Source organism: Lynx canadensis, chromosome C2 (genome assembly GCF_007474595.2).
Source record: "Lynx canadensis isolate LIC74 chromosome C2, mLynCan4.pri.v2, whole genome shotgun sequence".
In the NCBI taxonomy this organism is placed as follows: domain Eukaryota; kingdom Metazoa; phylum Chordata; class Mammalia; order Carnivora; family Felidae; genus Lynx; species Lynx canadensis.
The window spans coordinates 26,542,097-26,569,696 of NC_044311.2; the positions used below are offsets into that span (position 1 = coordinate 26,542,097).

Consider the following 27,600-nt stretch of genomic DNA (forward strand, 5'->3'; position numbering starts at 1 on the left):
TTTATTTACACATCTCTCTCCCCTGATGAGCACAGTCAGGTAAGAACTAGACGTTGCCAGCACCTGGGTGTTGTGTCAGAGGCGCAGGAAGCATTGTGTACAGAGTGGAGAAACTGCTTACCTTGTTTGGTGCGTTCTGAGCGTTTTGAGACTTACCTGGAGGAGTTCTTTAACTTGGGACCTTGTAGAGAAAACAAAAGCATGGATGTTTTGGGGATGATAGCAGAATGAGAGTCAACTAGCTGTGAGGACGCTGTGATACATCTTTCTCTCTTTCACATTAAGGACCTGGTGAACATTCGTAGTCACGTGGGCGAGGATCCCGTCTTTGAGTCGTACCGATCTGGTCTGAATTTATCTCCTTTCCAGATTTTGGACCTCTCGCGTGGGGGTCCTGCATCTTCCCGGCCTTGTTGCTTGGCCCTGCTGGTCCCTAGAGTGTGGTTTTGCTGTCCTGGGGCTGCTGGTCCCAAGAGTGTGGCTTCTCTATCTCGGGTCTGCTGGAATCAGATCAACTTCTTTGTCTTGGGCTCTCAATCCTCAGCCTCTGCTCAAGAACTTGCTCCGAGTTCTTCTCCAACTCAGTCCTTTAGGACAGACGCTCTACAGCTCTGATCCTCTGCAAGGTGTGGTCTGCCTACTCTCTTTATTAGCTAGAAACTGTTCCTCTCTCTGTTTAAGTGCTGTGCGTTCTTTTCTGTCTTCTGCCATAACTTATAAAAGGAAGGATGAGCCTCTGCATCTCCTAGTGAGATAGTTAATTTCCTGATTCTGGTCAGAAGAGCCTGTGTCCCAGTGGGTAGAATTATGGATGCCACAGCATTTCCAGGTAACACTCAGCATTCAGCAGGCAATTAACTGTTTCTTGGATGGATGGATGGATGGAAGGAAGGAAGGAAGGAAGGAAGGAAGGAAGGAAGGAAGGACAGATGAACAGATGACCCAGTTGTCATTTAGAACAGGGGTTCTTACACTGACATCCCTGGTTGAGCTTCTGAGGCCAGTGAAATTGTATGATTGTGAGCCTGTAATAGCATTTTCTGGAACCAGCACATTAGCATTTACCAGTTGCCCAAAGAGACCCAGGTGTGTTAAACATGTTAAGAACCACTGCCAAGGGGAAGCCTGATCCCGAAAAAAGGAATAAGGGGAAAAGGGAAAATCTCAAGCTGTCAAAAAAGCACTGCCTCTTCTTAGGAAGCCTCCTTGATTCATTGCACCCAGTTATGCGTACTCCTTTGTTTATAACCTCTCAGCATTTATGAGCTCACTGTGTATGCTCTTCTTTTGCATAAAGCCCATTTTGCTACATAATTATCTCTGGTTCTTTCACCTACGTGGAAGTTGTATGCTACCGCCTACATTTTCAACTCCTTGAATTGTAATACATCTGTACCTCTGAATTCTCAGTGAATTCCTCTCCTCGTGGCATGCTTCGGGAAGTCTGTTGTTTACATTTCAAGTTTTCTTATGAGAAGTACCTTTTAAGTGTCATAGCCTGAGTACAAACATCTTCAAGAAATACTTTAATTTCTTTACTTATTACCTAGAAAGATAATTCAGTTCACTCTGGGCAGACATTCGCTTAACTGATCTCACACTGAAAGAAAGAAGTTTGCACTGTTGATTTAAGTGGGGAAATAGCATTGTAATCTATCTGTTCAGGAATACTTTAAGCGCTCTCTGCCAGCTGTGCTTTTAAGAACGTGCTTTTTTTCTTTGCTCTTGTTTTGTCACTAAAGACTCCGATTCACATACCAATAACTTGCTCTGGTTTTATTTTCCTAGGGCATGAAAGGCATGGCGGGGAAGCCTGTGTATTCTGTACGTATCTCCTTATTCACAAATGAAAACCCAACCAGTCCACTGGCAAATAAACATGACCTCTCAGGGGTCGCTGTGCTCATGTTTCTGTTCTCTTTCTCTTTTTTTCTTTACAGCAATGTGATCTGATCCAGTTCATGCGGGACCATAGCCGTGAGTATCTGCGTGTCGTGGAACAAGGGCGTCGGTGATTGGCGAGAGCACTTAGGAGGAGTGTAGTGTGGGTATGCAGAGTCAGTAACCGAATCCACTGGTGGCACATATCCCCTGCAGCAGGCTTGTCCTGAGTACTTGCAGTAGAACAGCTCACATCAAAGGTGGGAGGGAGAGGGATGTAAGTAAAGTGTAATTCATACAGGAGAGAAAGCATGCTTATGGCAAATGGTTGGAAACCAACTCCAAAGTTGTGTGAATCAGCTCACACTAATACAATATTGTACAAGGTCTGCGAGGGCATGGTGTTAAAGGGATAAGCATGGAGATTTGGGGTTAGTTGCTTAGTTACTTAGTCAATAGAGTCTCCTTAGATGGGGGTACTTGAATCTAGTTGTGGGGAAGTGATAGGGAGTGGCCAGAGAGTAGTTTCACCAGAGGAATAAAGCAGGAGTCAACAAATAGAGAGATTGTCTTTGGTTAGGAGGAAGGGGAAATGAGGTAGACGAAGCCCAGTGACCTCATTTCTGAACATTTATCCCAAGGAAATAAAGCAAAAGAAAGAAAAAATTATAGGCAAATATGGTCGTTGAAACATTACTCATTAGAGCAAAATGAACATACCTTTAGACTGTTTGCACTTAGAGACTAATTAGTTTATGGTGCATCATCTTCTGATCAGATACTAAACAGATACGGTTTTTTTGAAGACTCAGTCAGAATGTGAATAGTATTGTCATTAAAAAGCAGAAAATTAAGACGTTAGAGTGGGAGAGAGAGCCAAAGCATAAGAGACTCTTAAAAACTGAGAACAAACTGAGGGTTGATGGGGGGTGGGAGGGAGGAGAGAGTGGGTGATGGGTATTGAGGAGGGCACCTGTTGGGATGAGCACTGGGTGTTGTATGGAAACTAATTTGACAATAAATTTCATATAATAAAAAATAAAAATAAATAAATAAATAAAATAAAAAAATAAAAAGAAAATTAAATTGGATCCTCATTATTTCACATATAGCTAAAGATATACATAGAAACCAGTTCTAGAAGCAAAGGGAGAAAAATGTAACAACTTACTGTGTTAGAGTGGTAGAATTTTAGGTGATTTGTCTTTCCTCATGCTTCCATTGTGGCTTATAATGATGCTGATACAATCACAATCAGAAGAATGTCAGATGGGGAAATTGGAGAGACTTACTGAAGAACACTGGATAGAAACATGGTCATTGCAAGTGTGGGGTGAGAAAAGAACGACAAAACTGAGTTTAAAATAAGCATAAGGCCAGAGCAGGAGAAGCTAAGTAGTGCTATAGATGAGAAGGCAGGAGGGACTGTGAAGAGAAATCCATTGGTAGGAAAATATGATGGCCTCAAACATTTCAGAGGCAGGAGAATGTTGTGTGGGCCCTAAATTAAATGATCTACAGGCAGCTAATGAAGTGGGCTGTAATAAAGGTGAGGATCAAGAGCAGAGACTGGGATGTTTGTGGTCCTTAAGGCCACATGGATGGGTTGAGGTTCTAAGGATGGGAAATGGCAGAGAAAGAAACAGAAACCCAAGGGATGAATCCAGGAAGACATCTTAGCTAAGCAAGTGAAGCCAGAGGACAGAAAATGGCATCGCAGAGATGAGGAAGTTCTGCACATGTGGGTCACTTGAAAAGCAAGAACAAACGGAAAGACAGAAGATTCGGGGTAGGGGACCTGGGTGAAAGGCATTGTTTGAGAAGTAGAAAGGCTCTCCATCACCCTGAGGAAGTGAGAACCAGGGCCTGGGGCCCCAGGGGGAGAACAAAAGGAGAGCCACTGTAGGGGAGGGGAGTCCTTCTCAGGAAAATCAAAAGCTATCTTCCCAGGGAAGAACCAAGGAGGAGGAAGCAGTGGGGGAGGTGAGTACTGGCCCAGGGAGGGTTAGGGATCCGAAGATAGTTTTCCAACACAGAGTGAAAGGAGTTAGACAGGAAATTAGGGGGCGGAGGGTGAGGGTGAGCGTGGGTTCTGTAACCAGACAGGGTGCTTGATCGGTGAGCTTGGAACTCCAGAGTACAAAACTGAGATGGGATTTGGGCAACAGATGTTGAGAGCTAATTGGGTTGGTTGGACTCCTGGTCTAACACATTTCCTCTTCAGTCATGCAGCACTGGGATGAGGCCCGGGTCCTGAGCTGATCACTGGGACCCTATCCCCAAAATAGCATAAGAGCTCAAGGGGGCTGATGGGAATGTGGAGTGGGGGTGGTCGCAAATAAACTAAGAGGGCCCAAATGATGAGAATTTTGGAGGGAAGGGCACAAGTAAAGAAGATTTTTAGGAAAGATAGACATATTAAAAGAGATCAAGTAGTTTCCCCCAAATCAAGCAAGGTTTGCCACACTCAAACCAGATAGGTGTGCCCGTTTCCAGAGCCTGTGTTTCTAGTCTCACAGCTGGGTTGGAGGTTAACATATGAAAGTGCTCAGTCAGGAAAAAGGGATCCTCTTCAGGCCTTGAGATGCAGGGGAGACTGTGGGTTTGGAGCCCTGTCTGCTGGCTGTGAGCATCTCGAGAGCCACAGGATTAAGACCATCAAAAGGCGTTAATGGGGTTGATGTGAGAGAGGGCAGTGCTGTGGGACGGCAGGCAGCGTGGAAGGCTAGCTGGTTGCCAATGCTAATAAAATCTTTTATTATATCAGAGTGACTCATTTGCTTTTCTTGAAGCAAATGAGCAAGGACATTGTCAGACCAGTGCTTTCTAAAGATTTCCAACATTTGCCTCTAATTGGTCTCATGCTTACAGAGTAAATCACTTAGAAAAACCAGATGCTGTTTTGCTCGGGAGAAACCCTTGGGGGCTCTCCTTCCTCCCTAGAGATATGGAGATCACTCAAACGTAGGAGCTGTATTTTTTAGCAGAGACCAAGTTTATTTGGAAATCCCCACATTTCTGCAGGAAGAGAGAGGTTCCCAAGGTGTTCATCTGGGAAGAAAATAAGCCCTCATATTTTAGCCGTGCCTTGCTGAATGACTCTCAGGGCTGTAAGAAGAGAGATGAAACAAATTGAATTTGAGCTATCTTGCCATTTAATCAGAGGCTCATCTATTCTGCTTCTAAGACAAGTGATCAGTGTTTCAGATTTCAAGCAAGATTCTGCTGAAGTCTGCTGGCCATGGCTCACAAGGAGAAAAGGGCAGGAAGGTTCACCCATTAATTGAATTCTTTGTATGTGTTCCTCAGTCCTTCGACCTTAGCTGCCTGTTATTTAGGAATTAGCTTCATTTGCGATTAGAGTCAAACAAAATGTTAAGGTTTGCTGAAATTTTGTTTTGGGGGATTTTTAGTCTGTGTGCCAAAAATGTAACAGACTCTTCTCTTTCTCTTTTTTATAGCTTGTTGGAATGGTGAGTATTTTTACCATACTGTGTTTCTTGCTGAAGTAATTAACTGCATTCTGATAAGACCAATTTGAAAGAAACTCTTAGCCCCATGAGAAAAAGGACTTCTTCCTTCTATGCCAATACATCTATCTTTTGATGATGGCTATAATTATCAATGTCACGTTTCTACCAGATTGTGAATTGGTGACACCCAGCTCCCAGCCCTTTTACACTATTATGCTTTCTAGGTCCTGTCTGAGTTCACAATTCAATTTCTTCACAGAGTAGGCTCGTGTTGCTGGGAAATTCAGGGACAGGGCTCTGAATGACCACATTTTAATTGATGTGTTGCTGACCCAGTGATCACTGGCTTCTTGGATGGGCAACGTTTCCTTTCCTTTCTCTCACATCTCACCCAGTGCCCACTGCTTGTACACCTGACCTTGCTGTGGATGGTCTTTCTGGAACCTGGACCGCAGTGGGTGTTGCTTAGCAGCCTTAGATCCCTTAGATTCCATTGCCACTGAAGCTGGTTTTGTCAATGTCAAGAGCTCCTGGTCTTCTAGAAGCCTACTGAAGTAGACTCACAGGGACTTATCCCCAAAGTTTGAGCTTATCCAAAAGTGACATCATTCACCTAAATTCTGGGAAAAACGAAAACAGAAGCCCTTTATATATGTAAGCGCCCAGTAAAATTTCAGGGATTTGAATTCGATTTATCATGTACCCTGCTGGGCACTAGGAAAAGGAGAGAATAAAAATAAATCGAAATCGGTTCTGCTTTCTGGGAAAATCTGTGATGAGAGGTCAGTCTTGAAGATGGTTGCCTACTACTTCTTTAATAATTTTTAGTGTTAGGGCTAAGAAAGGAAGACTAAGGCTACTTAATTTCTCATATTTTATTTTTTAATTATTGGCTTTGATATTTTTTTCTTCACGGTAAAATTCCTCGATTCAAAACACATCTCTGAATCAACCCTAGTCTCCTATTCAATTGCTGAGAACAGTGGATTGGGGTGTGGGATTATTAGAGTCTAATGCCCTTGAAGAGTTAGCCAGATTCAAGATAGTAGAGCAGTCTATGTAGACGAGGGCGTTCATTTCTTAAATAATCCCTGTTTCTCTTCCTGTGGTCTGACTTTAATAGCATTTTGAAAAGTTAGGTTTGATACGTAGGGCTGATACCCTATGAGGTTCCTAAAGTTAAATCATCATAAAATTAGTAGCACTGAATTAGAAATTGCAAAAGAGCCCCATTTTTATAACAGCTCATGGTAAGCCTGCTGCGGTCCTGCTGCTCCCTTCCTCTGGCCACCCTTGCTTTCCTTCAAAAGCTAGCTTCTGGGAGGCCCTGAGATCCCCTCTCTTGGGAAACAGTCGCTTTGTCCTCTGAATGCTCTTGAAGAATAATAGTCTGTCTGTACCTTTCTGTGCAGCAGTCCTCCCCGGGACAGATGCCTTGAGGGCAGTCCTGAATTCGGTTCATCTTTGCTTGTATTGCACAGTGTATATCACCCTGCATGCTACTCAATGAATATTTGTTGCATAAGCAGATGAAAATCTTCCAAGTGACTAGCATTATTGGTAGATCATTTCTGAAGATTTCTGAAGACCGTAAGCTTTCAAAACCTTCAATAAGCCATCGTATCCTTTCATTCATTTTTTTAAAAATTTTACTTACGGTAAAATTAATTGTCGTGTGCGAGTTCAGTTTTAACACATGCCTAGATTCATGTAGCCACCACCGCAATCAGGATACAGAACTGTTCCATTAGCCTAGACACTCGCTTCAGTTTCTTTTTAAATAGCAGACTGAGTGAGGGCTGTGAAGTCTGAGTGTTTTACCACCAAATATGACTGCTAGAGACTTATATAACACCTTCACGCAAACAAAGTGTCACCTGTGTGCACCTGTAGTTCCAGAGCTGTAGACAACACCTGTATCTCCCTAGATCTTGGTGTGAATCAGCCTCAGCCCTGGGGTAAAGAGGATGGGAAGGGCTTTCGAGCAGCAAGGTAACGTCATACTTCTTTCTGCCTTTCACGTTAGCAAAAAAGTGCCCAGTGTACCCAACAGAGCTGGTATTTGCCCTGGACCAGTCCTATGGTATCACAGAGCAGAGGTTTAATGAAACGAGGAACATCATCACATCCATCATCGATGATCTTGACGTCAAGGAAAGTAACTGCCCTGTGGGAGCAAGAGTTGTTGTAGTTTCCTATGACTCGGGCACCAGCTATCTCATCCGTGGGTCCGACTACCGTAACAAGAAACAGCTCCTCCAGCTTCTTTCCCAGATAAAATATCGACGCCCCACGGAAGCGCAAGACATCGGTAATGCAATGAAGTTTGTGGCCCGCAACGTTTTCAAGAGGACGTATGCGGGAGCCAACGTGAGGAAAGTTGCTGTGTTTTTCAGCAGCGTACAGACAGCCAGTCAGTCATCCATCCTCACAGCCACCATGGAGTTCAATGCCCTAGATATCAGTCCGGCTGTCTTTGCTCTCAATGAAAGGGTTTTCGCTGAGGCTTTTGAGGTAAGACCTTCCCCCGGCGACTTCTTTATGTTTAACTTAGTGGAGCTAGTAAGATGGCAATAGTGGGAAGTAGGGAGAGAGACGTGGTTTCTGTGCACCAGGCACTGTCCCTAGAGCTTTACATACATACACATTCTCAAAACCCTCTGAAGGGAACGCAGTTTTTATCTCTATTTAAAAATGAAGAAACAGGGGCACTTGGGTGGCTTAGTCGGGTGAATGTCGGACTTTGGCTCAGGTCCTGATGTCACGTTTCGCCAGTTCAAGCCCCGAACCGGGCTCTCTGCTGTCAGCACGGAACCCACTTTGGATCCTCTGTCCGCCCCCCACCGTCTCTCTCTGCTCCTCCCCCGCTCATTCTCTCTATCTCTCTCAAAATAAACTTAAAAAACTAAATAAATAAAAATGAGGAAACTGAGGCCCCGAGAGTTTGAGTGACTTGTCCAATTGTGTATAGCTCCTAAATGGCTAAATCAAACTCCGAACTATGGTCTGTCTGATAGAAGGGGCCATGAATACGGTGTTCTACCAGCCCTCTGAAGATCAGGTGTTTCTCATACCTGTCATCTCCTTGCTGACTCTCATTGAATAGCTGGTCTTAATTTATGATGGATGAAGTTTAGGGGATCTTTGAACCCCTAATGTTGTGTAATATTTAATGTATGTGAAGCTTTTTCCCACAAGAGGCTCTGTCCTGTGGGAATCTATGTTTCTTTCTCTCCCCTTCCAAATGAAGAATTTCTCCATCTACTGTTCTATTTTTTTTTTTTTTGAGAGAGGTCTTAAGCGGGGGAGAGGGGCAGAGGGAGAGAGAGAGAATCCCAAGAAGGCTCTATGCTCAGCACAGAGCCTGATGCGGGGCTTGACCCAACAACCCTGAGCTCATGACCTGAGCTAAAATCAAGAGTCAGACACTCAACCGACTGAGCCACCCAGGCACCCTCTGTTCTACTATTTTTAAATATATTCACATTATCCATTAACTAAGTGCTCCTGGACCTGGGTGAACCTATCCTGTCATCCAAGAGTTTATAAATATATATATATATATATATATATATATATATATATATATATGTATATATATATGTATATATATATATACACACACACACACGTATATATACACATATATATATATATATATACATACACACACACACAGACACACACAAATACATATATTCCTACTGTAAAAAGAAAAAGAAGCCCTCTGTAACATGAAGAAAATCAATCTTCTCATGAAGCATCCAAGAAGATTTTGGGAATAGAAGACAGGGAGAGTTACAATAGAAACTGACAAAAAGGATTATAGAAAGTCAGAGTTTTTTTCTATGAAAATAATTACCTCCCAACATACTAGATAATTTATTTGTTATATTATGGCATATGTCCCCCCTCCACTAGACTTTAAGGTAGAGATTTTATCTGCTTTGTTCATTTCTATATCCCCAGCACCTAGGACACTACCTATATAACATTATAGGCATCCAATAAATAGCTATTGAATGAATGAATGAATGAGTGTGTGAATGAATGAATGAATGAATGAAGAGCATATGGTTTATTTCTATGAATAAGCTTCCTTGATTTACCAAGATAGCATTTAGTCTTTATATGGGGGACAAAGTCAAATGCAATATAACACCCAAAGTATCCAATTTTACAAAAAAATGGTAGGAATGTGGTAAATATTTTCTGACTGTAAGGCTGGAATAATTATAAATATTTTTAAATGCTCGCTCAACACTTCAGAGAAAACAGGGTGTGGCTTTTCTAAATCCTTTACTTTCCCAAGGGAGAAGGGGAAAAGTATGAGTATAATATTCTTATGGCTTGAGAAATAACTTTCATCACCACCTGGGAATGATAGATTTCTTTCACTGTTATAAAACCGTCTGCCTTCCATGGTGCCTCAGACAGAGAAAATGCCCAATAAATACTTACTGACTCACTGAATGAATGAGTGAGTGAATTAAATAATTAATGCTATATATTGCCCATTTCAGTAATTATTGAAGCAAGAAAAGCTATCAAGAGACAGACAAAATCGGGCCATGTATGACCAAGAATTTTGAGGAAACTTAGTGTGTTCTGTTTACAATCTTTCAAAATAAACTTTTAAATTAGAATTTGTGAGGGGCGCCTGGGTGGCGCAGTCGGTTAAGCGTCCGACTTCATCCAGGTCACGATCTCGCGGTCCGTGAGTTCGAGCCCCGCGTCAGGCTCTGGGCTGATGGCTCAGAGCCTGGAGCCTGTTTCCGATTCTGTGTCTCCCTCTCTCTCTGCCCCTCCCCCGTTCATGCTCTGTCTCTCTCTGTCCCAAAAAAATAAATAAACGTTGAAAAAAAAATTTAAAAAAAATAATAAAAAATAAATTAGAATTTGTGCTTGAGGAAGTCCTCATCTGAAATGACGTACTTGACATCTGAAAGATGTGCCTTCTTCTAAATAATGTGATTGGGATGGAAATAGTTGGGATCATTACCTAAAGAAGCCAGGGGAACTTGTACGTAAATACAATTTCTGCAGGGTCCAACTTCAGAAGCTGACTTGTGGTACATAATCAGCAGGTGCATAATCAGAAGCATATAGGGGTGTCTGGCTGGCTCAGTCGGTAGAGCATATGACTCTTGATCTTGGGGTTATGAGTTCAAGCCCCACGTTGGGTACTTAAAATCTTAAAAAGAAAAAAAAAAGCATGTAAAAATTCAGTGAAGAATTGAAGAATTAGAAATAAGTGTGAGAGTTTAATACCTGCCCCAGTAGGTGAATCTGATGGTTATCTTGGGATAGTTTTCTCATCATATAATAAAGCGCTGATACCTGTCCTATATACTTCTTTGTGTTGTCTGGAATAAAAGCAGGATGGTGTGTGTGTGTGTGTGTGTGTGTGAGAGAGAGAGAGAGAGAGAGAGAGAGAGAGAGAGAGAATGAGAGACAGAGAGAGAGAGGTTGAGAGAACATGTACTGGACTGTAATGCAAGATAATGGTGATTCATTAGGGATTTTTCAAACTAGTCCTTAAAGTGAGTGCACAATGGCTTCCAGATAATGGTTAAAGAAAATGAGCCAATAAGTATATATTTGTTTTTCATTGTAGTTTGACGACACTGGAACCTTTCAGGTGATCCCAATTTCTCCAAATGGGGAGTCTGTCTCAAAACTTCGGCGCTGTACCATTTGCTACGGTAAGACCCATGAGAAGAATTTATCGTGCAGAAAAAAATGCCTTCTGAGCAAATTATTAAATCTGGCCTTATCAGATATTTCTAGTTTTGATCATAGATTCTATTTTAAGTTTCCTAGTCTTTCAATGCCATACATCAGAGTTTTAATCTTTGTAATATTTAGAGCTTCCACAGAAGGTGAAAGTTGTTTAGAATATTCTCCCAAATGATGTGGCTTTTCTTGGGGACAGTTTGGTAGTTTGTATCAAAAATCTCTAAAATACTGAAAATGTTTCCTAAATGAGTTTAGACGTGACTCGTAGACTTCAAGCCTGCGTGCTTCCTACATCTGCTTCCAAAAAGACCTTCCCAAATTGTCCTCTAGTGGCCACAGAAATTTTGGGACATTGAGAATTCCTCATTAACTTAAACAATGTGAGATTAAAGAGGTATTGGTCAGATTCTTAACTCTTGGTAATCAGTTACTGAGTCCCTTGAATAAGATCTCAAACAACAGTGTCTTGTTGTGCAGACATTGAACCGTTGATAAGTCTCTCTATATCTTTCCAGATAAATGTTTTCCAAGTGATTGCATCAAAGAGGTTTTTTTACCTGAAAATTCATACATGGATGTAGCCTTCCTCTTAGACAGTTCTCGGACTATAGCAAGTGATGAGTTTAAGGCTGTGAAAACCTTGGTGAGCTCTATGATTGACAACTTCGAGGTCGCCTCAGAACCTATAACCTCAGACTTCGGTGACAGGATTGCCTTGTTGGGCTATTCTCCTTGGGATAGTTCCAGGAGAAGGAAGGGTGTGGTAAAAACAGAGTTTGAGTTTATAACTTATGACAACCAAGTCCTAATGAAGAGGCACATCCAGACTTCCCTCCAACAGCTAAAAGGAGAAGCCACTATTGGCCACACCCTACTATGGGTCATGGAGAATCTCTTCGCACAGACACCCAACTTGAGAAGACACAAGGTCATCTTTGTGATCTCAGCTGGAGAATATCGTGAGAGCAAGGATTTCGTAAAGAAAGTGGCTCTGAGGGCCAAGTGTCAAGGCTACGTCATGTTTGTGATCTCCCTGGGCTCTGCGCATAAGGACGGCATAGAGGAGTTAGCCAGCCACCCACTTGATCACCATCTGGTACAGCTTGGGAGGATTCATAAACCAGACCTGAATTATATTACGAAGTTTTTAAAGCCATTTGTTCACTCTGTCAGACGTAAGCCATTATTTTGTTTTTCTTCTTTGTTTTAATAAATTAGTGTTTGCTAATAGCATTGATAGCCTAACACATCTTTGAATCTAGAGCTAACCCAAATATACCCATTGGATGGTGCGATGGAGACAGAGATGGGACATATCCTGGTTATATCCTGTTTTTACCTTGGTCATAATGTGGTGAGACTTTTTTTCATGATGGAATGTCTTTTACATTAGATCTCAGGACTAGAAAGCACAGAGTGATTGGAGGTCTCCAGAGCCACATTTGTTCAACCTGAAGAAGTTTTAGCAGCTCTTTGATGAGTATTTACATAAAAGTTTTCCCTACTGCACTTGGTTTACTTTCTTTTTTTTTAAGTTTATTTATGTATTTTGAGAGAGAGAGAGAGAGAGAGAGAGACAGAGAGAGAGAGAGAGAGAGAGAGAATCCCAAGCAGGCTCCACACTGTCAGTGCTGGGCTTGGATTCATGAACTGCGAGTTCGTGAGCTGAAACCAAGAGTCAGAAGCTTAACTGACTGAGCTACCCAGGCACCCCCAATACCTGGTTTGGCACGCCCTGGAGACCTGTATGAAGGTTTAAAGATGGCACAGTCCTGTGCTATTCCCGAAGAGTCTCAGCATACAAATCACATAGGAATCTTGCTAAAATGCAGGTCCCAGTTCAGTATGTATAGGGTGGAGCCTGAGATTCTGCATTTCTAACAGTCTCTCCCGTGACGTCCGTGCTCCTGGGCCAAGAATGACATTGTGAGTAGGAAGGCTCTACAAAATGTCACTAGGATGGGTGCTAGTCCACCAACTGATCTGCAAGAGAGAAGTTCAGAAACTGAGAATGAACATCTAGAAACTTAAAGCAATTTGACATTGCCGCAGCATACAAGTGCGTGAGCAGTGTACTCTGTCTCACGTAACAAGATAGAAACCACAAGTATCAGTCTGCAAAGGATGAGAAGTAAAAATACCTTCCCCACAAATGGTTTGAGAAATATTCTTTCTAGAGCAATAGTTCTCAACTGGGGATGATGTTGTCCCCCAGACATTTGGAAATGTCTGGAGATACTTTTTTTTTTTTTTTTTTTTGGTCACAACTGAGGGAAAGGATACTAGCATCTAGGGCTTAGAGACCAGGGATGCTGCTAAACATCCTCCAGTGACGCAGGATACCATCCCCTCCTCCGTAAAGCAAAAGATGGCCCAGCCCAAATTGTCAATAGCACTAAAATTGAGAAACCCTGCCTCTAGGGCATCCCATAGAATCGGGGCTGAACCTTTTCCTTCTGAGACTCTACCAGGTGTAGACCTTGGTTCTGCTGGAGCCAACCTCACTACCCTTGAACTCCAAAGTTGCCCTGACATTCAAGGAATCTCCAACAGTACCATTGTGGCGGTATCTTGAAAGTTCACTCTCCATTGCAGAGAGAGCTCCACCTTTTTGCTGTAACTCATATTTGATTGAAGAATCCCAACACCTTCCCTCTTGGGAATATCATGTTCTTTCTTTAAATGCCTTCGGTTGTATGATATTCCATTATGTTACGTAAAAAGAAAGAAAAAGTGCTTCCAATTAACTATTGGTACCAACTTGCCTATTAGAGTTTTATATTTTATAGTAATTAAAAGAGTTCAAATTTTAGATAGACTATCGGATATCACTCTTGTGCATGCATCAAAAGGGAATATGTATGAAATAGACTGGTGGAGGCATTCCTAAAATGTCTTTATATTCAAAATTGGATTCCTGTGAGCTATTTCTTGACTCAGATTCACTGATACCTTGTGAATTGATTGTCTTGTTCCATGCAATATTGTTCTTTATGTCATCAAGATTGATGATGACACAGCACTTTTAAAAGACTATAGAATAATTAAAGCTGGACTTGGTGGATGCCTCAGGTTGCAGTTATTAGCGCTAGCTTATTTTTGATTTCCGCCTTCACAGTGTTGCTAAATGTATCCAATTCGTCCTATAACCACTTGGTTTGTAGGAGTTAAAAGACTCCTCTACTCATACTTCTGGGAATTTTTTCTAAACTACTGACCCTTATTCTACAAGCTTTGGTGCTGACACGTTTGCTGTTCCCACACGCACGGGAAATACCACCTGTATCACAGTTCCTGCCTCACTAATAGCAGCTGTCAAATGCAATTGATTAGACGACATAGTGTCATTTCAGAGAAAGGGGAAAAAATTTTCCTCTAAGAACTAAAGAAGTACAATTGTTATGAAACCACAAACATTCTGAAATATTTTCATGGAATTGTGGCTCATTCAGTGGCCAAAAGCCTCCTTTAAAAAATATTTTCCTGAATGAAGGGAAAAATTGATACGCTTCTTAATATTCCATAGCTTATAGAAAAGCAATGGCGAGGTGATAACGGGGCATGCTATTTACATCAGTAAGCTAAAATCTTTTCTTTGGTTATTTTCCTCCTAGGAAATCCACGTTAATGGGCGCAGAAGCACAGAAATAGCATCATGTAATAAAATGCTACCTTTTCTATGTTTGATCTATTAGCATAAATCTGAGTGGAAACGCCCGTCAGAATAAAATTTCCCTTAGATTCTGTTAGCCTGAGCATGTGGAAATCATGTATCTCTGCCTCACAATTAACCCTTAAATGAACAATTCAAGGAGGTTTGTTTCCATGAGCCTAGTGATTCTTTGGCTGCAAAGCCCTCTGAAATCAAATTTTGAATGCTATTTCTAGTTGCTACTATTTTCTGTGTGCACCCCAGCCAAGTTTTGCTGAAATATTTTAGTGACATTTATTGCATCAAGCCAATTCCTGTTGGGATTCTTGTTCCTTAGCAAACCTAATTTCTGATTTCAAAATCTAACTATAACTTTGCTCTCTCAATAGGGGGATTCAACCAGTACCCACCACCAATGCTTGAGAATGCCTGTAGACTCATCGGTTCAGAAGGAGAGGATAATCAATACAGCGATTTCCTGTGAGTTAGAAAGCTCTTATATGTACAAGGGACTGTTAATTGACTCATGGGTATACAACTGGCTGACGGCGGGTTATTAGGTTGAGGAGGCTAATAAGGTCTCTGAAGTAAAGGCTTTTCATGTATTCCATTTTCTGTAGCACTTGTTACGCGGCAACTGTGCTTTCCGGATTGATGTGTCTATAACATCCTCATGGGCTTTGTTACAAATTTGTCTTTCAATTCATGGTTTCCTGAGAAATTCCCACATTGAAATGTTCCCCAGAATAGAACCCACAGTTTCGGCTCAACCACCTTGGCCTCCCTTCTCCTCTCTCCACACCGTCAGCACTAAGTTCTGGCCACATTGGAGTCTTGTTTGCCTTGTGTGAACCGTTGCTTCACCCTCCTGGGTTTCTGGTCACACCGCCTGGAACTCTGTTGCTACCAGTGAGATCTTACCCATCAACCGTGGCCCTGATTGAAGCTGTCTCCTCTTTGAAGCCCATTTTTACTTTCAAAGTCCTTACTTTCTTGTACCTTCTTACACTGCTGTGGAGGCGCTTATTAGAGTATATCCCAATGTCATGTCTCACCCAAGTCTGGGGTTGCATATAATTCATTGTTTCATACCCCAAAAGATAGCATAAAAGACCCCACACCGTAATTGCACGTGTAAGTATTTTTTCTTAAAGTCGTATCCTAAATAACACTGTGAAAAATTAGAATGAATCTTGAAGCTCAAACAGAATGAGTAGCCCTTTTGGTTTCTCTGTACTTCTCTCTTTATTTCCCCAAGCTCGGATCCCTGACTGCAGCCTTGCAAAAGCCTAGATTTAAGCCCATAATTACTCCTTCCTCTCAGATTGCAATTAAGCAAAGAGCTTCTCAGAACAGATAAGGTCTCTTACACACATCCAGAAGCAAAACAGCGAGACGAAGCATTCTCAGAACTCATGCAAGTATGTATTCCTATAATGTCAGATTGCATTTACTTGGTAGTTTAGCAAGAAAATGTCCAGCAGCCAACACATGAAGACTAATATGGCACTGATGTCACGTGAAGCAGTATTTCCCTACATTGGATAAGTCATGAGTTCACTTAAAGGCAAATCCATTCTTACGGAACTGCCGACAAAATATTATAATGTTACTCGAACATGTAAACCTAAATGCTATGTTTACAGTTCTTGTGCCACTATCAGACTAAAAAAAATGTGCATCACATCCAAGCAAACCCAGCAAAACACAAATTTAAAACACTAATTTAAGGTAACGGATGATTCTGCTTTGCCAAAATAAAATTCCTGAAAACTAAAAAAAATACAGCACATATTGATAAACGAATGTAAAATATGATGCATATTGCAGAGGTATGTCTGCTTTCAGCTTGTCTACTCTGTTGCGTGATGTCTTAATTCCTCACCCCTTGTCCTTACCTGGTACTGTTGCAGAATTATGCATATTGTGTGTCATGATATCATTTGGCTTTCACTTGGGCTGAACGTATTATTCATGTGTCGTATCTGACTTTTTTCCCTTTCCTCATTAACTCTCAACAGTTAAGGCAATAATACTCCTGGGTGCTGAATATTTGTAGCAAACACAGATGTGAACATGGACATTGAAATTGCATAAAGGTGCCTAAATAGAATAAAAGTAAAAATCAACTTGTATTGAATGTGTTTTCTGTCATCATCTAAACAAAAACACAGTGTCACCAAGTTATAAAGAATTCTTAAACTCCTAAGACCATAAATGTAATTCCATTTTAAGAGCTATGATGTCAATGAGGTAAGTTTTGTACAGTCTTATTCTTCTCAGAACAGTTTTGGTAAATTACTGTTTTCTGTATTTTCTATGGGGATTGATATCAATATGAGGGATTATATGGTGGTTCCAAATAACCTATGATAGAGGTTCTTGACATTTATCTAATACTCTGTCACCAATCAGACTTGGTTTATTCCCAAGTAATGGTCATTAGGCAATAAGCAGATGGGGGAGAAGGAAGGATAAATGGGAATTTTTATTTATCAGTTTATACTTTTTAAAAATAAGAAAATCTTAATAATTGTATTGAAATGCATTTAGATTTTTATCTAATCTGTATTTCTTTTAAGAAATGATTAAGTAATATATCACATTGTTAGGAAATCTTATTTGCATTCCCAAAGCTGTGGAGATTCACCTAAAGCTTTCCATTTTATCTGCTAGATTTACTCCTGAGCCACATGAGGTTTCTTCGGGAGAGAACAGCTTCCCTGGCCAGGAATTAAGTGCTGGGAAAGACTCATCCTTTGTGTTGGAGGACAGTGGAAGTGACCACTTGGTTTACATCCCAAGCCACATGCTGATGCCACAAGAATTAACGATTAAGTATGAAAAAGGTCAGGATTCTGAAGAAATTGCAAGTTTCACTTCTGGTAAGGAAATGAAAAGTGATGATTGACATTTTTAAATGACGGGGTCCTCATCTTTTAACACTAGCAGAGAATCAAGTAAAATGAATCGTGTTATCTAAAGCAGCTTTTCTCGAGTTCAACGTAGTAGCTGCAACGGCTTTTATTGAAAATAAAGATTTAGACGGCAACAGGCACCACTGAGGAGATCACTGATACAAGCTCTAAGAAATGTCCCTGATATTCTCACCTAACTTGAGATTTCTCTAGCCTCCACAGCTTAACAGGTTAGTGTGATGTAGTAGAAGGAAAAAATACAGAGAACATTGGAGCAAAGGAAGGATTGAAATCACTTTAAAAGTTGGCCGGGCCAGGGCCTCAGACATTGCAATTGCATGAGAAGGTATGTTATGTTGGAGGTACTTGGAAATGACAGAGCACAGACGTCCCCGCGGCCTACTCTGAATGGCAAAGCAAGAAACCGTATCTTCCGGCAGGTTTAATAGTTTCAAACCAATCAGACACAGAGGACTTTTGTCTGTGTTTTCACTGAAAAGGGTGACGTTCTAAACAGACTTCAACCATTTCAGCTGTGCACCTACGGGCTTCCAAAATGCTCCTTTGGCCAGAATGCTCGCATTTCAAGCATTATGTCCTAAGTATCATGTATGTTGTTAGACTGCACAAGTTTAATAGAAAAAGGGGCCAATTTCGTGCCACTTATCATACTCATTCTCAGTGATTTCCTTGGATAAATTGTCCCCCTCCTTATGAAATATAAATATTTGAATTTATCGCAAAAGCAACTGAACTTTCCCTTTTGAAGCTAGAATTAAGAATAAAAAGGTCAGTCATTAGTTGAAACATAAGGCTTAAAAAAAGAGGTAATGCAGTAAAACCAAATGTGTGTAATGCTGTGGCATCATGACATTCAATTGTATCTATTTTTAAACAATTTTTATTATCCTATAGACATAGCTCAAGCAAGAGAATAGAATACTTCTTTTTAATGGATATAGCTAATTTTGGGTGTTCATTTCAATGATATGGTATAGGAATTTATGATGGTTTGGTTTAAAAAGAAGAAGAAGAAAAAAAAATAAGTTGTTTGACAGGGTTAGAATACCAAACTGTCAATTGTGATTGTTTCATTAGAGGTAAGCATTCTAAAGTCTAAGAACTCAGAAATGTGAATCTTTTCAGGAAAAGACAGATATGACTGCATATTTAAGAAAAAAAGAAAAAGAAACTCATCCTTGTTGCCATTTTTTAAAATGTTTATTTATTTATTTTTGAGAAAGAGAGAGACAGAGTATGAGCAGGGGAGGGGCAGAGAGAGAGAGAGAGAGAGAGAGAGAGAGAGAGAGAGAGAGAGAAAGAAAGAGAACAAATCTAAAGCGCTCCAGGCCCTAGCTATCAGCACAGAGTCTGAAGCGGGGCTTGAACCCATGAACTGTGAGATCATGACCTGAGCCAAAGTCGGACACCTAACCGACTAAGTCACCCAGGCGCGCCTGTTGCCATTTTTAACAACCATTGTTCAGTAATATTAGAAAGACTTTTCATTTGGTTTTCCAGATGTTGGAGAACTGAGATACTTGTAGCCAGCGGAAGGTCCATTTTGGCTGAACAAACAATTGTACATGGCTCTACTAGGAAAAAATGTAGACTGTTAGTTGCCCCTCCCCACTTCATTTCTCCTGGAATGGGTTGAAGTGTATTGGGAGTTCTGTGGAGGATATTGTCATGTTGTGGTGCCTGCAAACGGTGTGAGTGTCAGACCTAAAGATAATATATATATTTTAACCTTTAAAATAAGTCTTGAGTTTCAGATCATGATTGTTGTCTAGGGACTTTGTGCTATTTTCTTTTTTTTCCTTCCTCCCTCCCTTCCTTCATTCCTTCCTTCCTTCCCTTTCTTTTTTTCCCTTTCCTTCCTTCTCTTTCCTTCCTTTCTTCCTCCCTCCCTCCTTCCCTCCTTCTCTTTCTTTCATCATCTTTAGCCAGTTGCGAAAACCTGCTGAGAACTTTGTATATAATGTGCTGTCCTCGGAAAGTACATTGTGGTTCAGATATTGTATTCAGTTGCTAAGAGATGAGCTTTGATTAGTTTCAGATGTATGGCACAAAGGAAAGGTTGATAACTTGCATAAGCACCTCCATATGCTGTGCTTATTACTCATTTGTAATGTGATGCTGATGGCTGCTTTTCCTGCTCTTGAACTGAGAGTCTTGGGGGGAAAGTGGGAATCTGAACTGTTTAAGAAATGTATAGTTTCCAGAGTCCCGTGCACTGGCAGTGAGTTGTGTATCTTTCACAGGAAGCATAATCACTATCTCTCTACCTGTGCCCATCCCTTTGCTTCTTACCACCTGCTCTGATTTCCAAGTTTGCCTTCAATTCCATCACCTTTCCTGGCCCTCTCCAGTCCTTATCAGCAGCTAAAGAACAGTCCGTATCAGAATCACCTGTAAGTCCTTCCTAAGCACAGATTGCTAAACCCTCCTCAGAACGACTGCTTTATATTTAGGGGTTTGAGTGGCGAAGAAAGGCTACGGGCTTTAAAACCACTGATGATTTTGGTATGTCCTCAAGTTTGAGATCCACTATCCCAGGGATTCTCAAAGGGTGGTCCCTAAACCAGCAGCATGAGCAGCCCCTGGAAACTCGTTAGAAATGCAGCTTCTCAGCATTCATGCCAGACCCACTAAGTCAGAAACTCTGGGGCTGGGGTTCAGCAATCTGAGTTTTCACCAGCAGCACAGGAGACTCTTACACAGGTTGTCTTCAGAACTACTGCTTACCCTACCACTTTGGGTCCCGGATTTGCTTTACGTTCTCAATGGAGCCGAAAGCAATCGAATGTCTAGTATCACAGAACAGAAGTGGGTGTCCCGTTTCCGAAGGATTCCAGGTGAACTGCGTTATGGTTTTATTTTATTCATCTAAGACCACTGAACAGTCATCCCTCCCTCCATCTAACATCTAACAAAAACACTTTTTAAGATCTGTATATATAGAGATAATGTAGAGATAATATCATGCATTTTGACCACAACATCTGCCATATAAAAATTCTTTGGAAAATTCAGTCCTTCCTAATTATGTGCCAATGAAATACATGAGTTCTTTGGAATTATGTAATGAAAAATGGGTGGTTTAATTCTAAGCATCTTGCAAGTGTTGACCCACTGGTAAGCATAGCACTTTCATCAAGTATGCTATGTTGACCAATGTTTAAGATACAGTCAGTCTACTTTCAAGATTAAAGGACAAATATTAACCCAAATTCAGCCTAGGGTTCGCTCATAGCTTTAAGGGGTCTCAGGCCATAGGATAACTTCAACTGATGTTCTTTTCAATGAATTTCATCTGGTGATGAGAAGCAACACTTCTCCCTTTCAGCTAATCTGGTATCGTGCTTAAGGGAATTTGCAGTCTTTGTTTTACATTTTTTATTTTTCTAACTTTAATCTGTTTCCAATCTACAAATCAGCTTTTTTTTTTTTTTTTTTAAGCCAATATGTCTTTTGACTTCGACTCAGTCACAGGGTATTAGAGCTGAAAAGGTATTTAGTGATGACCTCTTGCAAATTCACCTAAGGGCAATTGCACTCTACCTGCCCCAGGAGACTTACTGCAATGTCTGAAGATGATTTTTGTTGTCACAACTGGAGGGTGCTACTAACATCTAATGGGTAGAGGCCATGGATGTTGCTAAACATCCTACAATGCCCAGAATTCCCCCTCCCAACAAAGAATTATCCAGTCAAACTGTCAATAGTGGGAGAAACCCTGTTTTAGAAGAAACTTCGTGCCCCCAACGTCATTCAGGAAGATTCAAAATAGGGACTCACAATCCCTACACCCTTAGACTCTCAAAATTCTGCTGATTTTTTAAAAATTATAAAAGTACAAAATTTGAATGCTGAGAACCTCAAATAATTTAGTAAGCAGCTATTTGTAGTGTAGAATATATTCTTTGGTTTTTCCATAGCATATAGGTTTACATAGTTTCATTCAATTGGATATTCTGTTTTCCATGTAATATGTCATATGTTTTACATATTGTTGCAGGCTTCATACTGATTTTTCTGTCTCCTCATAATGTTGCTTTCAATGAGTGAATTTATTTATCTCTTGTTGAACACTTACCTTCTAATTTTTGCTGTCATGTACTGAACTTGAATATGCTATCTTGACTTCTGCTAAATTTAAATCTGTGCTGGAATTAAATGCAGCAGAATTGGCTTCTGAGTCCCCCATGGAACACCAGTGGAGTGTCCTACTTTCATATCAGTATACATTCTAAAAAGGAGGTCAGTAATAAAATTGTGGTCATACCTGAATTTTATTTTATTTTTTTAAATGTTTGTTTGAGAGAGAGTGGGAGAGAGCATGTGCGAATGAGGAGAGGGGCAGAGAGAGAGAGAGGGAGAGAGAGAGCATCCCAAGCAGGCTCTGCACTGTCAGCGTGGAGCCCGATAAAGGCTCAATCCCATGAACCGTGAGATCATGACCTGGGCTGAAATCGAGAATACGACACTTAACCAACTGAGCCACCCAGGAGCCCCTGAATTTTAATGTTCCATGAACTCCTTAGGAAATCTCACCCATCTTGACGTTCTTTGGGGGAATCAACTGAGTTTCCTGATCCGCTTAAGACATTAAGACGACCAGTTTTGGTTGTCTTCCTTGAAGGTTTTGCATGTGGGCAAACCTAATGTGAACTGATGGTTCAAGGTGTGTGAACTTTTTGAATTCGGATGCACATGATGGTTGCTTCTGTATGTCTCAAGCAATTATTTACCGCAAGTGATAAAGTAATGCTCTAGAGCACGACTGACATTTTTTTTATGTGGCCTCTTTCTTAAGGAATAAAACGTGGGGGCTTGAAGTAGTAATTGGGTCACAGTGACAGTGGTGGTGGTAGAGATGGTGTTGGCATCTCCACCATAGAGGTGGTGGCGGTGGAGGTGAAGGCAGTGGCGGTGAAGGTGTTAGCTGTTGCTGCTGGTGGGGGTGGAGGTGTGTAGTAGAGATGTTGGCGACAGTGGCATTGTTGATGGCAGAGAGGGAGGTGAGGGTATGAGACTTGGGTGGTGATGATCAGGACGGTGATACTGGTGTTGGTGGGGAGGTGATGGGGGTGGAGGTGATAGTGACAGCCCCCGCTGAGGGCTTAACTATATGAAAGCACTAAGCGTTTGTGCTTATATGATTACCCAGATGGCCTTTCATGTAGCAAACATGTATTTGGCTCCTGTTCTGAGTTAAGCCCTGGGCTAGTCTCTTTGGGGGGGTTAGAGAGCTTTTGTTTTGTTTTGTTTTAAGGACTCAGAGGCCCCGTCTTCAAGGATACTTGTGGTCAGAAAGTATTCAGTTTGATTAAAAGTGCAAATGGAATGCTTTGGTTATTCCATGCAGTACGATTCTCAAAGCACTGTGGGCACTATCTCACTTGACGATTGAATAATGCGTGAGGAATAACCATAACCACAGAAGCTACTGCTTACTTAGCGCAATTGTGTGCCAGGCACAGTGCTAAGCACATTACATACATGATTTCACTTAATCTGTACCAAAAAGCCTATCGTTTTTATTATTATTACATTGTGTGCTTTACAGATGAGGATATTTAACACGCAAAAGTTAAGAACTTCAAGCCAAGCCACAGAGCTTTAAGTGGTAGGGCCAGGATTCAAACCCATGCCCACTTACTTTTATCGGTGTGTTCCCTGTTGCTTGCTGATGGCATTGTCTGCATTTACAGATGAAGAAATATACCCAGGGGCACCTGGGTGGCTCAGTCGGTTAAGTGCCCGACTTCGGCTCAGGTCATGATCTCACGGTCCGTGAGTTCAAGCCCCGCGTCGGTCTCTGTGCTGACAGCTCAGAGCCTGGAGCCTGCTTCAGATTCTGTGTCTCCCTCTCTCTCTGAACCTCCCCCGTTCATGCTCTATCTCTCTGTGTCTCAAAAATAAATAAAACATTAAAAAAAATTTTTTTTAAATAAAAAAAAAAAGAAATATATCCAGTTGCCAAATTTGAGAAGAAGTTCAATCACGTCATCATTTGGGAGACTTATTTCTAAATCATTTTGGTAGTGCCATTTTATTTTAAAAATTTAATTTTATTTAAAAAAATTCCTACTTATAAACTCATCCAGAGGCACTCAGGCCAGAATAACTTGATTTCATAAACTATTTATAAACTCATTCAGAGGCCAGAGCGCAGAATAACACCATGAAGACTAAAATGCCAGATCTGGGTGGTTTGGGTCTAAATAATTCCTAAGGCATGCATCACTTTTTCTCAGTATGCTGGTACCTTCTGCAGACTATTGTTTCAGAGCATGAAGCAGACAGCAAGAGTGAGTCTTTCAGACTAAGTGCCACCTAGAAGAGTCTACACCAAGAAAGGTATTTATTCTAAGTCTTTGGGGGGCAAAGGATGAAATCTATTTTAAGACCATCCCTTCTACTTATCAGGCAGACGGGGAAGAGAGGACCTCATACAACAAAACAAGAGAATTTTTAATGTGTCTGGTTTTTTCTTTGGTGTAAAATCATGACACATAGTCACACATACTCTTGAGCCTCCCTCCCTTGCTTCCCCAGCTTAGAGCTTGGCCAGTGACCTCAGCAGACAGGAGGGAGGACAGGCCAGGGGTGGCACCTGTTTTTTTAAATTTTTTTTAATGCTTATTTATTTTTGAGAGGGAGAGACAGAGTGTGAGCAGGGGAGGGTTGGAGAGAGAGGAAGACACAGAATTCGAAGCAGGCTCCAGGCTCCGAGCTGTCAGCACAGAGCCCGACATGGGACTCGAACACACGAACCATGAGATCATGACCCGAGCCGAAGTTGGATGCTTAACTGACTGAGCCACCCAGGCACCCCAAGGGGTGGCATTTTTAAATGGAAAGGTACATAAATTATTGCCAACTCCTCCATAGTTAAGCATTCATAAACACAACAGAATGTGTTGTGTTCTCATTTCTGAGAGCACACACATGTATGCATGTGCAAGCTGTGTTCCACTAACACCAGTTGACTATGCATGTTTTCTTATGGAAATTCTGATTTGTGAAATATAGTAACATGGGAAGGATTTTCAGATGTCTGGGACTTTTCCATTTGTTTATTTCTCTCTAAAAATTGTATTTGTGGAGTATTCGGGTTATGTTAGGCACAGTACAAGCTTTATCTAATTCTCTAAAAAACCTTATAAGGTTATGGTTTATTATTACTGTTTTTAAGTAATGAAACTGAGATACGGAGGGTCACAGAGGTAACAAATGGCAGAGACAGGACTCAAACAAACCGCAAAGGTTCTGCTCATAACCACTGTCGTACGATGCCTAGAGAAGACAAAATTGCAAATTTTATTTAATTCATCTGGTTGCCTACTTTTGGAAGAAAACTTTCTCTAGTGGCTTCAGTCAGAAGGAATAGCAGTTGACCGAGAACCTTTCTTCAGATCAGGTCCCAGGGCCTTTGGCGAGGTGGTTCATGTGTCCCTTAATGTGTCTGCAGTGTTCTTATGTATGATGACCAGTTCTGAAGGAGTTACATGTGTGGGGCTCAAATCCTGCCTCTTCCCCTTAGAGGCTGTCATTTCTTGGCCAAGTCATTTACTCATTCCAAGCCTCCACTTGCTCATCTGCAGAAAGGGAATAATGATAATTCCACCCTCATCGTGCCTTGTGGAAGGTTAAATGAGAGAAGGCATGCGTAGAGCTGAGCACAAGACCTAAAGTGAACTGAACGCTCAATTAAATACTCAGAGGGTGGGAAAGCAGCAAAGAACACATTGCTAAGTCTGACAAAACAAGGTTAACTTGAACCTCTCAGCCACAGCTCATGTGGACAGAAATATGCACATAAGGTAGTCTCAGTTGTACATGTGGCTTGCCTGTGGAGAACATATGGCTCATTTTGTCCCCTGGACAGAGGGACAGATCACTGGATAACTCATGCATATCCTGAGGTTTCTCACGAAGGCCACGAAAAGCAGTATAGCTACTTCACAGCATACTTAATCCCATTCCAAATGGCGCAGGTCCTGAAGATTCTCCCTTCTCTCTGAGTTCCCTTTCCACCCCCACTTCTCCCTAAAGTTACTGGAGCACATATGGTGTTATGGCTTACATGTTGGCCAGAGTTAGGCTAATCTCTGGGGGCACTTCCCTGGAAACCTAACTGGATCCTTCATTCCTTCCAAGCCTCCTCCACAATAAAGTGAGCCAGCCCTTCCTCTTCTGCCATTCTGAGGAAATTCTTCCATAGACTTGAAGATGGGAATTTGGCTTCTTGACATTTCCAGAAAATACACAGCATTGCCATGAGCTCTGGGTATATTGTATCCACACTCCTGCCAGGTTTTCTTGAGGGAAAATATTTTTGAAGGCTCACTCTCCCTAAGTAAAATAAATTTAGACTCAAAGTAGAAAAATCATTCTTTATGTTCGACAAATTTAGAGTTTTTTAACCGTAAGCATCCACTTTTAGCTTGTTGAGTTTCATGCTATTCCTGTAAATAGAAAGAGAGCCTAGGGGCGCCTGGGTGGCTCAGTCAGTTGAGCGTCAGACTTCGGCTCAGGTCATGATCTCACGGTTCGTGAGCTCGAATTCTGCGTCAGGCTCTGTGCTGACAGCTCAGAGCCTGGAGCCTGCTTCTGATTCTGTGTCCCCTTCTCTCTCCACCCCATCTCTGCTTGTGTTCTGTCTCCCTCTGTCTTTCAAAAATGAATAAACATAAAAAAAATTTTTAGAAAGACAGCCTATTTTTATCGATTTTGTAGGCAAAAATACACCCCACTAGAAATTAATGCTGCTGGGTACTTTGGAAAAGGATTGAGATTTTGTTCAGCTATAAAGAGAAAATTGGAAAAAACGGTAATCTTTTTGATATGAGCACGTGTGAAAAAATATTTCACTAACATAAATCAGCCCTCTTCCTCTGTCAAAACATTTGTGAAATACTTTTCCTCGTGCTTTGATAAAGTGTGTTGATTGACCTTTATAAGGAAGCCAGAATGCTTTAGTTGGAAAACAGAGATACTGATGACAGAGCAGGTGGTGGTTAGTTAACTCCAGGATGGTAAACTTCAACATGACAGAAATGACTATTTAACTGACCTTCACAGTTGCTAATACACTATAGCCAAGAACTCTAGAAGTGTTTTTGGTGGTGATGTTTTAGGGCTAAAGTGTGTTGCACAGCAATCACAGCGAGGAAGAATATAAAATAAATGCTTTTGTCTGCACTTTAATAGTTTCATTAGAGACATTTATCTTGATAAAAAAATTCTAAGAAGAATTTAAAACTAGGTTCCTGGTGGGGAATGGGAGGCCCACAAGTTTTATGCATACTTGTGAAATACAAAATCCTATTCAGTTACTACAAGTGTATTGATAAAGGAAGAATCTGGTGTATAAATGATGAATCCTTAGTCCTTTTGTGAAAAGGAAGAGAACATAGGAACATCTCAAACAAAATGGCCAGTTCTTATCTATTTTATATATATATATATATATATATATATATATATATTTATATTTATATTTATATCTCTACACACACACACACACACACACACACACCAATAGTTTTCAGGACACTAGACATCAGGAACTGAAAGATTGATCCCTGAGAGGCAGAAACAAATGAGGTAAACCCTATGCTCCAGCTTACTGCCATGGTGCAGAAAGGAGGAATTCAAGTGGAGCCCAATGCACTCCTAGAGATGAGGAGGCAGAGCTGAGAACCCAGGGAGACCAAGATGGTAAGAGTTCCCAGGACAGAATACCAGAGAGGAGAGAGCTTCAAAGAGAGAGAACTCCAGAGATCTGCAGAGGGTCCCCTTAATTATTCAGCAGAATGGTGACGATACATGCATATGAAGAAATGCCCTAAGCCTGGGGGAAGAACCACCAGAAAAGATTACAGAATAGTGCCAGTTGTTCACAGAGGGCCAGGAACAATGCTTT

General features: G+C 41.2%; 1 protein-coding gene across 1 annotated transcript in view; it reads left to right on the plus strand.

The window, feature by feature from the left end:
* Nucleotides 1-27,600, plus strand: part of COL6A5 (collagen type VI alpha 5 chain) — a 93,672-nt gene that overhangs the window by 49,893 nt on the left and 16,179 nt on the right. Inside the window, exons 29-36 of the mRNA XM_032594669.1 lie at nucleotides 1,789-1,824; nucleotides 1,941-1,977; nucleotides 5,343-5,354; nucleotides 7,381-7,868; nucleotides 10,972-11,059; nucleotides 11,609-12,268; nucleotides 15,135-15,225; nucleotides 17,422-17,630. Of these exons, the coding sequence (XP_032450560.1) occupies nucleotides 1,789-1,824; nucleotides 1,941-1,977; nucleotides 5,343-5,354; nucleotides 7,381-7,868; nucleotides 10,972-11,059; nucleotides 11,609-12,268; nucleotides 15,135-15,225; nucleotides 17,422-17,630 (1,621 nt within the window). The remainder of the gene's footprint in view (nucleotides 1-1,788; nucleotides 1,825-1,940; nucleotides 1,978-5,342; nucleotides 5,355-7,380; nucleotides 7,869-10,971; nucleotides 11,060-11,608; nucleotides 12,269-15,134; nucleotides 15,226-17,421; nucleotides 17,631-27,600) is intronic.